Source organism: Panulirus ornatus, chromosome 16 (assembly GCF_036320965.1).
Source record: "Panulirus ornatus isolate Po-2019 chromosome 16, ASM3632096v1, whole genome shotgun sequence".
NCBI classification, from domain to species: Eukaryota; Metazoa; Arthropoda; class Malacostraca; order Decapoda; family Palinuridae; genus Panulirus; species Panulirus ornatus.
The window spans coordinates 39,652,220-39,669,199 of NC_092239.1; the positions used below are offsets into that span (position 1 = coordinate 39,652,220).

At 42.6% G+C, this 16,980-nt stretch overlaps 1 protein-coding gene across 1 annotated transcript in view; it reads left to right on the forward strand.

Moving 5' to 3' along the window:
* LOC139754259 (neuroligin-4, X-linked-like) overlaps positions 1 to 16,980 on the forward strand; it is a 247,558-nt gene that overhangs the window by 210,382 nt on the left and 20,196 nt on the right. The window contains exons 2-5 of the mRNA XM_071671611.1: positions 10,335 to 10,496; positions 12,599 to 12,796; positions 15,803 to 15,888; positions 16,500 to 16,669. Coding sequence (XP_071527712.1) covers positions 10,335 to 10,496; positions 12,599 to 12,796; positions 15,803 to 15,888; positions 16,500 to 16,669 — 616 coding nt within the window. The remainder of the gene's footprint in view (positions 1 to 10,334; positions 10,497 to 12,598; positions 12,797 to 15,802; positions 15,889 to 16,499; positions 16,670 to 16,980) is intronic.

A 16,980-nucleotide genomic window follows, 5' to 3' on the forward strand; every position in this document is an offset into this window, starting at 1 on the left:
ACGATCGCGTTGGATGCCTCATTAGTTATACAAGGTCGATGGGGAGAGAAGAGCAGTGTTGTTGTGGGAGGTGTTTAGCTGCTCCTTCCGGTGCACACTGAGGAGCCTGGGAAGACTGTGAGAGGATAGGAGAACCCATCAAGAGGTGAGAAACTCGAAGACATCGATAGAGGTGAATTAAAACAGACGATAAGGCAACGATAAACAGTTTAAGTTAACATATAACCTTTGATCTCTACAACATTAAAGTTAGGTGATAAGCTGGACCAAGGGGTGCAGCGGACAGGCCTATGTTACGATAGACACACACACACACATACACACGCACACACACACACATCCTCCATCCCTAAAACAGAAATTGTACTACACAGTCTACATATATACAAGATCCTGTAAAAACATTACAGGACAGACGGTTATCTGCACGAAGATCGAAGATCTGGTCCACAGAAGGGGAAAAAAATCTGGGCCGACACCGCGAATGTGATAATCTAAACCGGAACTAAACATTCGTGAGATTAATACTAATACAGAGCAAATCCTCTCATTGTCAACGGAGAGAGCACGAAGCCCAGAGATTATTGGCACTCCAAGACCCTGGACTCTGGAGACCATGGTGGTTTCATGGCAATATGAAGATCATGAGAATAAAGGGCTAACGAGGGAAAATCCTGAGGAAGAGTGTACACTGCGAACGGACAAGGATGGAATACAGTGTTCAGAGCACGGTGTATATAAGAGCACCTGGGGAGGATGAGGAAATGCTTTAAACGACCATCCAGAACCCTTGTGTATGTGTAAGTTTCTCATGGCTCTTGGCTGTATTTTACTGGTAGTCTCTTGTTACCATACCCAGCAGGCTCTATGAGAGAGAGAGAGAGAGAGAGAGAGAGAGAGAGAGAGAGAGAGAGAGAGAGAGAGAGAGAAAGAGAGAGAAAGAGAGAGTAGACAGACAAAAGACATTTTTAAGTTGATGAATTTCTAAGACTTTTCCTCGAGCAGCCTGTGTGTCGTAAGATCACACTGGAGACAAGGAGAAGCTCTTTACGATGTATCAAGTTGTTCAGTGGTGTTGTTATTCTGTACCGAGTGTGCAGACTGGTACGGTAGTAAATGTTTTGATGCTATCTTGAGATTAAATATCTTCACAACAACTTCATAAAGTGAGTGCACACTGTGTAGTCACATAATATTCAGCTTTCAAAATAAATGTTCTTTTCTAAAACAAACTTTGAGTTGTTTTACTTCAGTATTGCTCTATTTCTTCATGAAAAAGAAATAAGTATAACTTGTTACAAACACATTTTAGATACAATCTCAGTGCAAGCAGGAAATCTTAAGATTCAGTGAGTAGATATTGTATATATATATATATATATATATATATATATATATATATATATATATATATATATATATATATATATATATATTATATTTGTTAACCGTTTCCTGCATTAGCAAGTAGCGACAAGAAACAGACGAAGAATGGCCCATCCACTCATATACGCATATATATATATATACATAAACGCCCATATACGCACATATACATACATATAAATACACAGACATATACATATATACTTGCATACCTTCATCCATTCCTGTCGCTACCCCGACCCACAGGAAACAGCATCGCAACCCCCTGCTTCAGTGAGGTAGCGTCAGGAAAACGGGAAAAAAAGGCCACACTCGTTCACTCTCAGTCAGTAGACGTCATGTGTAATGCACCGAAACCACAGCTCCCTCTCATGCCTTACTCCAGACGTTTCACATGCCCCGGTTTAGTCCAGTGACAGCACGTCGACCCGGTGTACCACATCGTTCCAATTCACTCTATTCCTTGCACGCTTCTCACCGTCCTCTATGTTCAGGCCCCGATCGCTCATAATCTTTTTCACTACATCCTTCCATCTCCAATTTGGTCTCCCGCTTCACCTTGCTCCGTCCACCTCTAGCACATATATCCTCTTTTGTCAACCTTTCCTCACTCATTCTCTCCATATGTCCAAACCATTTCAGCACAACCTCCTCTGCTCTCTCAACCACATTCTTTTTATTACCACTCATCTCTCTTATCCTTTCATTACTTTCACTACTCGATCACACCACCTCACACCACACATTGTACTCCAACATTTCATTCCAACACATCCACCCTTCTCAGCATAACCCTATCTATAGCCTATACCTCGCAACCATATGATATATTGTTAGACAACTATTCCTTCAAACATGCCCACTTTTGCTCTCCGAGATAATGTTCCCTCTTTCCACACATTCTTCATCGCTCCCAGAACCTCCGCCCCCTCCCCCACGCTATGACTCCATTCGCTGCGAAGTCCACCCATAGATATCAGAAGCACTTCAATTCCTCCAATTTGTTCCCATTCAAACTCATATCCCAGGTGAATTATTCACATTCACTCTCAACTTGTACATGTGTATATAAATATGTGTGAGTGTGTGTGTGTGTGTGTGTGTGTGTGTGTGTGTGTGTGTGTCTGTGTGTGTGTCTGTGTGAGTCTCTGTGTGTGTATGTGTGTGTCTGTGTGTGTGTGTGTGTCTGTGTGTCTGTGTGTGTGTCTGTGTGTGTGTGTGTGTGTGTCTGTGTGTGTGTTTGTGTCTGTGTGTGTGTGTGTGTCTGTGTCTGTGTCTGTGTCTGTGTGTGTGTGTGTGTGTGTGTGCACGCGCGCAGCAGCAGCCCATACTGCGCGAACCTACTTTCGTAACCTTGTTGGTAATAAAACTGTGGTCAAATGCGATTTGAAGAACACTTTCAACCTGCTGAGAGGAGACGGTTTCTTAGAGAAGGTCATCAGTTCATTCCGTCCCTCCTTCCCTTCGTTCATACATGCTACAGCGCATCGTCGACTCCACTCTTTTGTGACCATGATATAGATTCAACCGAAGCGATCTAGCATGTTCACCCCCTTGCCCCTCTCCTGCCTTCCCTAGCCACCAAAGGAACTATACAGAACAACCAGTTTAGCAAACTGAGCATTTGGATCTTCGGCAAGCACTACAGGCTTCCTTTCTGTTGACTTCGCTCTTGTGAAGGGCCTTGGAGAATCTAGGAGTCTTTCCCTCAAGCCTTCGAAATGTAAGATCATCACCTTCATCCCAGAGAATCCTGGCATTTACGCAAAACTGTCAGGAGCTTCGTCTATTAACCTGGACGGTGATATTTTAACCATATAACCTTAGGTGCCAAATGCCCTCAGTGTCATTTCAGATGCAAAGATGAGAGATAATGAAAGAAAACGGAGAAACGGTACCATAGATGCCAAAGGCACCCTTTTTCTCTCTCCTTACTCGGTGCTTAGTCTTATCTAGGTTACCTTAATTCCTCAGGGCTTCACTATATTTCAACAGTGACAGACGAAGGGGTTATAACAAACCCTTAACTAAACCCGTGAGAAGACACTTTACCCTCCCCGTTCGTGACTCTTAGTGAAATCAAACCATTCCTCCCTGCTAGACTCTTAAGGGGTATTTGCATCTTCACTGCCTCCCCAAACTGTCATTCCAGGTTTCTTGTCTTCCATAACAACCTCGAGAGAAATGGTGTCTGAAATGCTGCTGGAGGCCACGCGAAACTCTACAGGTAAATACGATGTTGCTGAGGCCTAGGACATCACTGCGGAAGATGTATCCCAACACACTTCTCCGAAGAACCGCTAAGTAAAGCCAATGATGCAACGCCTTCGTAGAAACCACGACCACAGTAATGTTGGACCAATGCCACAAACCTGATCGACTTGACTACCATTTGCATGTGACAGGCCTACCTACCTACAAGCTGTATGGGCTCCACACTCGGGCGGCTTTTTTTTTTTCTGTCCCTACCCTGCGCATTAAACTCGTCTTCACCCAAATCCCCTTCCCACTGGCACAGCCCTTCGCCTTGCCGACCCTTTCTGCTGTGAAGACTGAACTATCAGCGGCAGGATAGTGGCTGACCAATATGACCGCTATACGCTGAATATTAAGAGTTCTGTTGGGCGATATGCCAGGGACAGTAAGATCATCATGTCTAAGAAGACTTATATTTCTTAATTGTCTCATGAAAATAGAACCTTAGCTCCTGAAGCCTGATGAACGTGGAAGATGGGCAGGAGGGCACTATACATGTTCTTTCACCATGGCAGATCCGTACTTCAAGAGGACCTCAGAAAGTCAAAGTGGTCTTCAGACTTCATGGAACAGCAAAAGGGACCCTGGAACTTTAGCAAAATGGACCCTGGAACCAGTTCTTTGTTCCAGTTGGTTCAGAGACGCTTGGACTTTAGGGGAAGAATATTCTTCACTCCCTCAGTGGCCTTGGCTCCCGGCTAATCGAATGAATTAAGGACGAGAGAGAGAGAGCTGCCAGCGTCCTTCCTAACTAGGAAATGCAAGATATATTTTCGGTTCGCGTGTCCTCTGCGGGGAACTGGAGGAAATTTCCATGTAATTTAAATCAATTTCATCCCAAAAGTCCTTATACCAACCTCTCTCATTATGATATATATATATATATATATATATATATATATATATATATATAGAGAGAGAGAGAGAGAGAGAGAGAGAGAGAGAGAGAGAGAGAGAGAGAGAGAGAGAGAGAGAGAGCTCACATGGGTTATCTCCCTATTATAAAATTATTCTGAGCAGAGTCGCTCGACGAATTACCCCCACTTGTTGTCGCGCTCACCACCACGATGGCCTGGGTGCTGCGTGGGCGAGAGTCGTCCCCGGCACCAGCTTTAAGTAGCCTCCAGAGACGACGTTTTAATGGAGTCCCATTTGCACTGAGAGGCTGCATGATAGTAGCTGTTTAAGACGAATGTTACAACGCATTACTTTAGTTTGTGTTGTCACTGAAGGAAACCTGTTTAGAAAACGGTGACTGTGATAATTTTTTTTTCAATATTTTGTTTGTTTGATGTTTATTTATCTTGTATTTCAAGTAGCTCGATCTGATATGAGACGACTTTTAACAAATGAGACCTAAAAGCACAACAAATATGAAGTTAAGTAAGTTCAAAAGTAAAACTTAAAGTTTAAGGCAAAGCCTTTTTTCTCTCTCACTCTCTCCTTAAAGACTTAAAATACGACTCACGGGATTCTTAAGGCAATATGGTGAACATGACACTTAATACTTATTCACATGACGAAAGTGAAGTCATGATGGTTCATGGATAGTTAATGGTAAGTGTGAGCTAGGCCAGCTAAAACTAAGATTGAGTGTAAAGGAATGTAAACAAGAAACTCATGTCACCATGAAAGACTAAACTATTATGTCAAATTCTATACCTACATGGATAAATGAATAGCTATTACATTATATATATATATATATATATATATATATATATATATATATATATATATATATACATATATATATATATATATATATATATATATATATATATATATATATATATATATATATATATATATATATCCCTGGGGATTGGGGAGAAAGAATATTTCCCACGTATTCCCTGCGTGTCGTAAAAGGCGACTAAAAGGGTGGAGGAGTGTGGGGGCTGGAAATCTTTTTAATTTTCCAAAAGAAGGAACAGAAAGGGGGGCCAAGCAAGGATATTCCCTCCGAGGCTCAGTCCTCTGTTCATACCTTACCTCGCTAACGCAGGAAATGGCGAATATGTATGAAAAACAATATACATATATATATATTGCAACTTGGAAAAAATGCGGGTAAAAAAATATTGCAAACGACAAATATTTCTGCAGACAAACTCTTTTTCTTTTTCTGCTCGTGTTGTCAGTCTCGCCTGGAGAATATCCCTGAATGCATAATGAATAAGGACCGCAGATTTAACCAGAGATTTTGTGTTCCACACTTAAAAAGTTTAGATTAACATCCTACAAGGGGTGAAATATAATGCATCTCTTGGTCTTCTATGAGGCATAGGTCACGTGAATCGAGGTTGCTTCATATTTCAGACACATTATCTCTGTTACAAAACTTGTATGTTATCTAGATAAATCGTAAGGAGCAAAATGATATACATTTCTATTTTCTTTTTCGAGCAACACACCGCACGAAACAACATCCCCGTCCCAGAAACATAATCCTTGAGACAATATCACTAGTGTCCCGAAGATGTATTTGTTGGCTCTGTATCCCTTGAGTTACCAAAGATACAGTGATGAGCGTAATCTATCTGGGAAAAATGTAGACCAAATTCGAGATGGAAGGTTGGAGTAAAAAAGGTTTTGGGCGATCGGGGCCTAAACATGCAGGAGGGTGAAAGGCGTGCGAGGGATAGAGTGAATTGGAACGATATGGTATACTGTGGTCGACACGCTTATCAATGAACTGAGCCACATGTTAAATTCTGGGTTAAACCATGAAAAGGTTTTATATATATATATATATATATATATATATATATATATATATATATATATACTATATATATCGGAGCTCGATTGAGAAGGGCAAGGTTTTCTAAACAAAAACGGGAACCACGTCTGTCATACCAGGAGGGGGAGCCATGGCGTCTCGACCGAGAGCCCCGTTGTTCTTGCAACTCCACCCTGGCCTATGGAGTGCAGCAGGAGCTCTCCTCCGAAGACTACTATTCCGACTACATCCCCTCCCGTGTACACAACCATCCGCCGAACTGTGATCACTTCGTACCGTTTGAGGATGGATCTTCTGGTAACTCCAGGAGAGGATAAAAGATATCTGCAGGTTTCTTTCCATTGCCCCAGACGGCTTAATCCATAAGAAGACTTATCATCTAAGACTAACTCTACCCTGGCTCTAGGTAGCACAAGTAAGCAAAGAACATCCAGCATCCCTCCCTCTCCCATATTCTACATAAGACTTCACGTCATCAAGACATCCTGCGAGTTTCCACTGATACGACATTTTGCAGAAATTTACCAGACATACGGAAAGCAGTTTACCATATGGCTGCCTGTGTGTACAATGATCTCGAGAGGAAGAATTTCGGTACCCACCAAACCCAGCACAACCTACGCCAATGGGACCTGCCACGATCTCCTCATCCTCGGCCAACGCCTGCCTCACTTTCCCACCCTAGAGATGGCGAGACCATGACTTCTTTCATCTTCACATCATTCACTGAATACCCTTAATCAACAACTACATAATCCGCGTTCAGAATGCGAGAATCTTCAACAACATGGTCAGAGATACAGCATTAGTACTGACCTCCATAGTGTAGCGGTTAGCACTGCCGACCCGCGACGCAGTCTCGGGTCGAGCAAGCATACGTTCGAATCCTGGTCGCGGCAGTAAGCCCACAGCCAACCTAGCTCATCCTCCTCCTTAGGGGTTGGGCGATAAAATGGGTAACTGTCACAGTGAGGAAACCAATACCTAGAGACATTACACGCTTCAGGCTCTCTGGGAGTAGTAGCCACAACAAGGACTCGGCGAAAGCAATGGACTCATTCAAAAGTTGAACAACCTTTCAGTGTCACTGATCTGGAGCTTAACAAAAGTCTCATCTTTCCCATTTTGTTCGGCAGGAGTCCTCGCAGGTGTGTGTGAAGCCCCACGACGCTAAGGAAAAGACGAACTCCGTCCTGGCTCCAAAAGCCTTTCGACTGAGCTTACATAATTTTTCAGACTTCGCTTCGACGGAGGAGATTCCACCAGCGCCCATCACGCCAAGTGGCCGCATAGCAATCATGTGAGCGGTAACTCGCTGATGATTGCGTGGTCCAGCAAAAGGGGACGTCCGCAAAAGTGGCAGCCCCTAAAGTGAAGTGAGGGGAGACGCAGTTTGACGGGTCTATTAGCCAGTTGAATTTCTGGTCGTAGAGGTTGTTGAGATGTAACGAGTGAGATCCAGTCGCATTTTGTTGACGAGGAAGGCCTCTGTAATGTGAAGACGCTTGGTGTCTTTAACATGACTGAGAACCTATTTGTTGAGTCTATCACCGGCCCTTTTACTAGGAATCTTTGGGCCCCCATCTCTGGTCCTTCTTTTAGAAAAGTAAAACAGGATTGGAGGATTTCCAGCACCCCGCTCCGACTCCTTTTAGTCACCTTCTACAACACGCAGGAAATACGTGGGCAGTATTCTTTCTCCCTTATCCCAGGGATGATTATATTTATATATATATATATATATATATATATATATATATATATATATATATATATATATATATATATATATATATATATTTTTTTTTTTTTTTTTTTTTTTATACCTCGTCGCTGTCTCCCGCGTTTGCGAGGTAGCGCAAGGAAACAGACGAAAGAAATGGCCCAACCCCCCCCCATACACATGTACATACATACGTCCACACACGCAAATATGCATACCTACACAGCTTTCCATGGTTTACCCCGGACGCTTCACATGCCTTGATTCAATCCACTGACAGCACGTCAACCCCTGTATACCACATCGCTCCAATTCACTCTATTCCTTGCCCTCCTTTCACCCTCCTGCATGTTCAGGCCCCGATCACACAAAATCCTTTTCACTCCATCTTTCCACCTCCAATTTGGTCTCCCTCTTCTCCTCGTTCCCTCCACCTCCGACACATATATCCTCTTGGTCAATCTTTCCTCACTCATTCTCTCCATGTGCCCAAACCACTTCAAAACACCCTCTTCTGCTCTCTCAACCACGCTCTTTTTATTTCCACACATCTCTCTTACCCTTACGTTACTTACTCGATCAAACCACCTCACACCACACATTGTCCTCAAACATCTCATTTCCAGCACATCCATCCTCCTGCGCACAACTCTATCCATAGCCCACGCCTCGCAACCATACAACATTGTTGGAACCACTATTCCTTCAAACATACCCATTTTTGCTTTCCGGGATAAAATTCTCGACTTCCAAACATTTTTCAAGGCTCCCAAAATTTTTGCCCCCTCCCCCACCCTATGATCCACTTCCGCTTCCATGGTTCCATCCGCTGACAGATCCACTCCCAGATATCTAAAACACTTCACTTCCTCCAGTTTTTCTCCATTCAAACTCACCTCCCAATTGACTTGACCCTCAACCCTACTGTACCTAATAACCTTGCTCTTATTCACATTTACTCTTAACTTTCTTCTTCCACACACTTTACCAAACTCCGTCACCAGCTTCTGCAGTTTCTTACATGAATCCGCCACCAGCGCTGTATCATCAGCGAACAACAACTGACTCACTTCCCAAGCTCTCTCATCCCCAACAGACTTCATACTTGCCCCTCTTTCCAAGACTCTTGCATTTACCTCCCTAACAACCCCATCCATAAACAAATTAAACAACCATGGAGACATCACACACCCCTGCCGCAAACCTACATTCACTGAGAACCAATCACTTTCCTCTCTTCCTACACGTACACATGCCTTACATCCTCGATAAAAAGCCGGCAAGGCAGCAGGTTTGGATGGTATTGCAGTGGAATTTATAAAAAAAAGGGGGTGACTGTATTGTTGACTGGTTGGTAAGGTTATTTAATGTATGTATGACTCATGGTTTGGTGCCTGAGGATTGGCGGAATGCGTGCATAGTGCCATTGTACAAAGGCAAAGGGGATAAGAGTGAGTGCTCAAATTACAGAGGTATAAGTTTGTTGAGTATTCCTGGTAAATTATATGGGAGGGTATTGATTGAGAGGGTGAAGGCATGTACAGAGCATCAGATTGGGGAAGAGCAGTGTGGTTTCAGAAGTGGTAGAGGATGTGTGGATCAGGTGTTTGCTTTGAAGAATGTATGTGAGAAATACTTAGAAAAGCAAATGGATTTGTATGTAGCATTTATGGATCTGGAGAAGGCATATGATAGAGTTGATAGAGATGCTCTGTGGAAGGTATTAAGAATATATATATATATATATATATATATATATATATATATATATATATATATATATATATATATATATACATATGTATATATATATATATATATATATATATATATATATATATATATATATATATATATATATATATATATATATACTCGTTCGCCGTTTACTATCTATACAAAATTTATCATCATTAAACCCCAGGATGTACACTTCATGTGTTCCTGCACCTTCATGGCTGCGCTACAGTCAGAGCAATGAAAGAAATGGATTCTATTTCGGAGTAAGACTTTTTTCGGCGAGACTGTACCACCATGGTACAATATCGCTGACCTTTACACTCGCTGCATAACCACAAGCAGACGGGACCCGGTGACATATTTTAGTGTGTGTGTGTGTGTGTGTGTGTGTGTCTATGCATATACATATATACCGTTATGTTAATTTTTGGCTCTTCCTCCTCTGCACCAGTACAGTAATACCCACCTCCTTTCATCCCACAGAGGACCTATGGCCCAGCGCTAGCCTGGAGCGCCACCCGGTGCTGGTCTACATCCACGGGGAGTCGTACGAGTGGAACAGCGGCAACCCGTACGACGGATCCGTCCTGGCCGCCTACGGACGCGTCGTCGTCGTTACAGTTAACTTCCGCCTCGGCGTCCTCGGTCAGTCCTCAGACTAGATCCTCTTCCTCGAGTCTTTACCAGATTTATTGCCAACCTTCTCTATTTCCAGGTGTCTCCCAATCAAGGCTTTGTTTTCTGTTTTTCTTAGTCTTTCTCCGTCTTTTTTTCTTTCACATCTGCTTGATTTCGTGTGTCATTTTCTTCACTCGTCGACGCTGCTGTCTTGTTAACGTTTTCACGACTGAATTTTATCTTCCTCAAGTCCAAGAGGATAGTTTCACAGTCCAAACAAGACGCGAGGTTATCTTATCTAACTCTTACTAGTGCCCTACACGACCCTGACTAAGGTCTCATCCAATCCCGCGTGAGTTTTGTTGAGTCTTACCCCGACCATTGGAGGTTTACTCTCGGGCCTTTACATAAATCCTAGAAGCATCCTCCTCAAGTCCCCATCAGGCATTGAGTGTGTTTTCCTCAGCCTTCCTCAGTCATATTCCGGCTCTGAGAAGGTTCGCTTCATGTCTCACAAGGCCACTGGGGTCTTGGGGTAGCCTCTCTCATTGATCACCAAATGTTTTGGTCAAGTTTCCAGAATCTTAAAGCCTCAGCAACTCTGGTTCCCTTATTCTTACACAGGTTCCATTTGAGTTTCTCTCAGTCTTGAGAGAATGATAATTGAGTCTTTTTATTCTAACTAGGTTGTGAGGTCTTCATCTTCCTCTTAGCGAGTTACCGTCAGCCATACTCAAATCCTTGCTGTCCCCAAGGTCTTGTAATGCTGATATACGACATTCTCTAGACATCATAACTTCGATAGTTTGTTTACATCTAAAATCGTACAAGAAACCTGTCCTTCAGAACGTATCAGAGCAGTGACTTCGTTCAAAGACCACGCAGCCTCCCAAAGATGTCTCGGTGTGGCAAGACTTCAACCTCATGTACAAGAACTAAACACATGACCACTTTAGAATGAAGTGGAGGGAAAAGTTACAGCGAATCACTGTGGTATACTCTTTGTTTTCCCTTTGTACATAAGTCATGAAAGCTTATAACATTATGATGTCTGTCTTGAGTATAATCTCGAATTATATATTCATATATCATGAAATATATCATGAACACAAGCAGCGAATCACAGATCAAAGCCAGACATTGGTCTGACAGAATCGCTTGCAGAAAATTCTATTTACGATATTTGCCATAACACTGTTATGTGACCGACAAACATGAATGCTCGGGTTAGTTCGCTCTTTTCCCAGTGATATGTGGCAGCAATGGTGTGAGGTAACCATAGTGTGTATTTGCCATAGTGTGTGGTGACCAGTAATGTGTGGTGACCAGTAGTGTGTGGCAGCCAACTGTGTGTGGTAACCATAGTGTGTATTTGCCGTAGTGTGGTGACCAGTAATGTGTGGTGACCAGTAGTGTGTGGCAGCCAATTGTGTATGGTAACCATAGTGTGTGGTGACCAGTGGTGTGTGGTGGCCATAGTGTGTGAAGACCATAGTGTGTGGTGACCATAGTGTGTGGTTACCAGTGGTGCGTTGCAGATAGTAGTGTTGGCCGGCCTTTGATGTGTGTTGACCAGTACTGTGTGTGATGGCAAGTAGTGAGCAGCGAGCAGTAGTGCATGGAAGACCGCAAACCCAGCAACCTTTTTTTTCTTTTACGGAAACTCGCGCTAAGCTAAAGGGAACAAACACACATGACCAACATTTAGCAATATTCACAAGGGTTTCCCCCATCCTGGTAAGTGATAAGTAGCGACGGTGGTTTACAAGAGTACTTTACGACAGCCATCCCTCTCAAATGACATCCTGAAAATGATGACTGAAACCCAAGCAAGGACGGTGGTTGAGACGTGAGGCGTTGTATGCTGTTGATCCAAGGCCCTGTGGTACGGGGGCTGTCAGTGTGTGGTGTAGCAAGATGAGGATACGAAAAAGTATAGAAAAACTTGTCAAATCTATGTAAGACCAGTGCCATTCTACTGGACTGAATCGGGTGTCGGTAGCATTTCTCATTGTGTATCCATCTATTCTCTCTCCTCTCTCTCTCTCCTCTCTCTCTCTCTCTCTCTCTCTCTCTCTCTCTCTCTCTCTCTCTCTCTCTCATTCTGACCCCTGCCGCTCCCCCCACAGGGTTCTTGCGGCCTACCTTGCGCGAGTCCTACTTGAGCAACTTCGGCCTCCTGGACCAGATCGCTGCCCTCCACTGGATCAAGGAGAACATCGCCAACTTCAGCGGCGACCCGGAAAACATCACCATCTTCGGCCACGGCACCGGGGCGGCGCTGGCCAACCTCCTCCTCATCTCCCCTGTGGCCCATCCTTCCAAGGGTAAATAACAACACATTCATTCATGACACATTCAGAAGTGATCTCGTTACGTAGTCCATCCTCTGAGCATTGTTTTGTCTTCATTTCCCTCTTAATTTTGTGTTTCGTATTTTTGTCTGTCATCTTCTCTGTCAACAGGGTTATAATAACCTCTTTATCTCCACCGAAGTTCCGTTTCCTTACGTATTAAATTGGTTATTTAGAGAAAAAAAACACATTGATAGCGTATAAATAGTGAGTATACATAATGACACAGTGCATTGCGTCGTTGCTGGGGATGAGAAGCGAACAGAGAGACTCTGTCGTGAGCCATCTTGCTTCCTGGGGTTCCATTAACCAGGCTAAAATCATTAGTCGTGTACACCACAGACATGACCTAGCCACTTATACACCGCAGCTTAGGTTGTTTACGTAACCCAGACTGGACGTATTATGTATCCCAGCTTGAAACATTCATGGGTTCTTACACCGCAGCTTAGGTTGTTTACGTATCCCAGACTGGACGTATCATGTATCCCAGCTTGGAACATTAATGGGTTCTTACACCGCAGCTTAGGTTGTTTACGTATCCCAGACTGGACGTATTATGTAACCCAGCTTGGAACATTCATGGGTTCTTGCCTCGACCATTCAAAGTTTCCTGACGGGATCACTCAAAAGTCCCACCAGCACTATCCCCAACTTGACTCCGAACACTCACACATGTGCTGAAAAAATATCCAATTTCAACGCCAAGGTAATAATTGATCTATAGATTAGTAAATACCTTTAAACTTGACTAACGATTAACACCAGCAATAGTACCAATATTTCTGGTGACTGAAAACGATGTGGCGAAGCTCAACATATCCAGAGGTTGGATAACTCTAGACAAACCACCTCTCCAGTGTCCTCCTCCTGCTGGCCTCCCCAGCCCACAGCCAAACCGCATCAGGAAAATAGACAAATACGTCAACGTTAATCTTAGATAAGCTTAATCCGTGTTTCTAAATTTCATTTCGCTGGTGTTGTATAACTTTCTGACGAGACAAGTCACTACGCCTTGAAGTTAGCAACTGCGATGAATGTGCATTTAGAGAAAAAATCAAATGGTACATAGATTCAAATCCTAATATCTGAAAAGCTTCCAAAAATAAAAATCTGCTTCGTTTAGAGTAAATGATATACAAAAGAACACTTAAACTCAAGTACTGTCACACAAAAACAAAACACACACACACACACACACACACGCGCACACACACACACACACGGACCCCCGTGGAGTAGCGGTTAGCGTTGCTGACCGTCACGCTTGCACGGGCCCCTCTGGTTCGAGTCCTGGTCGCGGCAGCCTGTCCACAGTCCGCCCAGGTGTTCATCTTCCTCTAAAGGCTGATCAATGAAATGGATAACTGATATAAGATAAGGTGTGTGTGTGTGTGTGTGTGTGTGTGTGTGTGTGTGTGTGTGTGTGTGTGTGTGTGTTCATACATACACATGGGTAAAGATATATATATATATATATATATATATATATATATATATATATATATATATATATATATATATATATATATATATATATATTCAACAAGCACAGGTTACAATGATAACAATGAGTGAACTAAAATAACAGCCAAGAGGTTACTGTGATAACAACAAATGAACAAATATAATAACCGCCAGCATACTATGGTTACAATACTGAACAAACTCAACAAACACACTTTAATATAACGACAACCGAACAATTACAACAATCACATACTACTACGATAACAATAACTGAAGAATCACATCAATCAACAGTGCGCTACGATAACATTAGCTGATCAAATACAACGATCATCAGTACATTATGTTAACTATAACTGAACAAATATAATCAACACAACACTGTTATAACAATACGTTATGATGACAACTGAACAAATATAACAATCAACACAACACTATGATAACAATCACGGAACAAATGAAGAAATATAACAATTACCAATGCACTATAATAACAGTAACTGGACAAATATAACAATCATCAGTACATTATGATAACAATAACTAAATAAATATAACAATCAATAATATACTATGATAACAACCACGGAACAAATATATCAATTAATACTATACCATGACAACAATAAACGAAGAAATATATCAATTATTCGTATTCTTTAAGAACAATGAATGAACCTAACAATTAACCAATACACAATGCTTACAGTGACTGAATATAAGTAATTGCAATAATTGAATGACGATTACAATGACTGAATAAATATAATAATCAAGAGTACACTACAATAACAATAACTGAAGAACTATAACAACAGTATACTACATTATGATAACTATACGAGTATAACAACTCACTGTGGGGGATTATAACAATAACTGAAGAACTATAACAACAGTATACTACATTATGATAACTATACAAGTATAACAACTCACTGTGGGGGATTATAACAATAACTGAAGAACTATAACAACAGTATACTACAATATGATAACTATACGAGTATAACAACTCACTGGGGGATTATAACAATAACTGAAGAACTATAACAACAGTATACTACATTATGATAACAACAGTATACTACATTATGATAACTATACGAGTATAACAACTCACTGGGGGATTATAACAATAACTGAAGAACTATAACAACAGTATACTACAATATGATAACTATACGAGTATAACAACTCACTGGGGGATTATAACAATAACTGAAGAACTATAACAACAGTATACTACATTATGATAACAACAGTATACTACATTATGATAACTATACGAGTATAACAACTCACTGGGGGATTATAACAATAACTGAAGAACTATAACAACAGTATACTACAATATGATAACTATACGAGTATAACAACTCACTGGGGGATTATAACAATAACTGAAGAACTATAACAACAGTATACTACATTATGATAACTATACGAGTATAACAACTCACTGTGGGGGATTATAACAACTAACAACTTGACGTGTTCCCTCAGGGCTGTTCCACCGAGCCATCTTGATGAGCGGCTCTGCCCTCAGCCGCTGGGCAATGACCTGGAACCCATACAAGTACACCATCCAGGTGAGTCGTGAGTCACTTACCCTCCACCTTACTTTACATGGTCCAGCGGAGTCACTCTCCAGCTGAGTCCTTCTCCAGCCAAGTTATTCTCAAGCTAAGTCATTCTTAAGCCGAGTCCCTGCTCAGTTGAGTCACTGTACAGCTGAATCACTGCACAGCTGAATCACTGTCTAGCTAATGTCACTGTCCAGTTCAGATGCAGTTCTGTGAGTCACTGTCCAGTTGGGCCACTGTCCAGCTAAGTCACCGTCCGTAACATTCCGGGTAAGTCACTAAACCTTCAAATCACTGTCATGACAGAATATAATGCACTGAATTCACTGTCAAGCAACCACCAACGAGCCGATTCACTGCCATTGCTAATCACTGTCCTAGTGAGTTACTCTCCGTGTTTGTCACTGTCCATATATGTTAAGAAAGAGTAAAGAGTTCTAAAGCTTAGCGGTGTAGTGAAAGAAACAAACATGACAACGATCATTTTGGGTTGCTAATGGCCACATGGTAATCATGCTAAACGTTTGTCCCAGAGAAGCAGTGCTAGATTTCTGTGCTTGTCCTGTCCCCCCTCACTCTGCGAGAACCTCTATAATCCTTCTCATCTCCTCCTGCAGGTGGCGAAGGCGGTGGGGTGCCCTCTGAGCGACGAAGAGGACGACCTGGCGCGGTGCCTGCGTGAGAAGTCTGTCGAGGAGTTGCTGTCGGTGCACCTGAAGACGCCGCCCTTCACCACGCCCCTTGGGCCCGTCATCGACGGCATCGTCATCAAGAACGAACCCCTCGAGTAAGGCCCCCGTGGTGTCTTCTGCAGGAGGTATGGCTGATGGTGTGGCTCATGGTGTGGCTGGTGGTGTGGCCGCTGGTGTGGTTGACAGTGTGGCTCATGGTGGGGAAGGGGGTTGTTTTGATTTGTAGTGTGGCTTATGATATGGCTGGTAGTGTGGTTCATGGTGTGGCTCATGATGTGGCTCGTAATGTGGTCCATGGTGTGGCTACTAGTCTCACTGATAGCGGTCACTCATAGTGTGGTTCATGGTGTGGTCGATTGACTACTGGCTGACGGTGTAGCCAGCGGAACGTCTTTGAGGATATGGT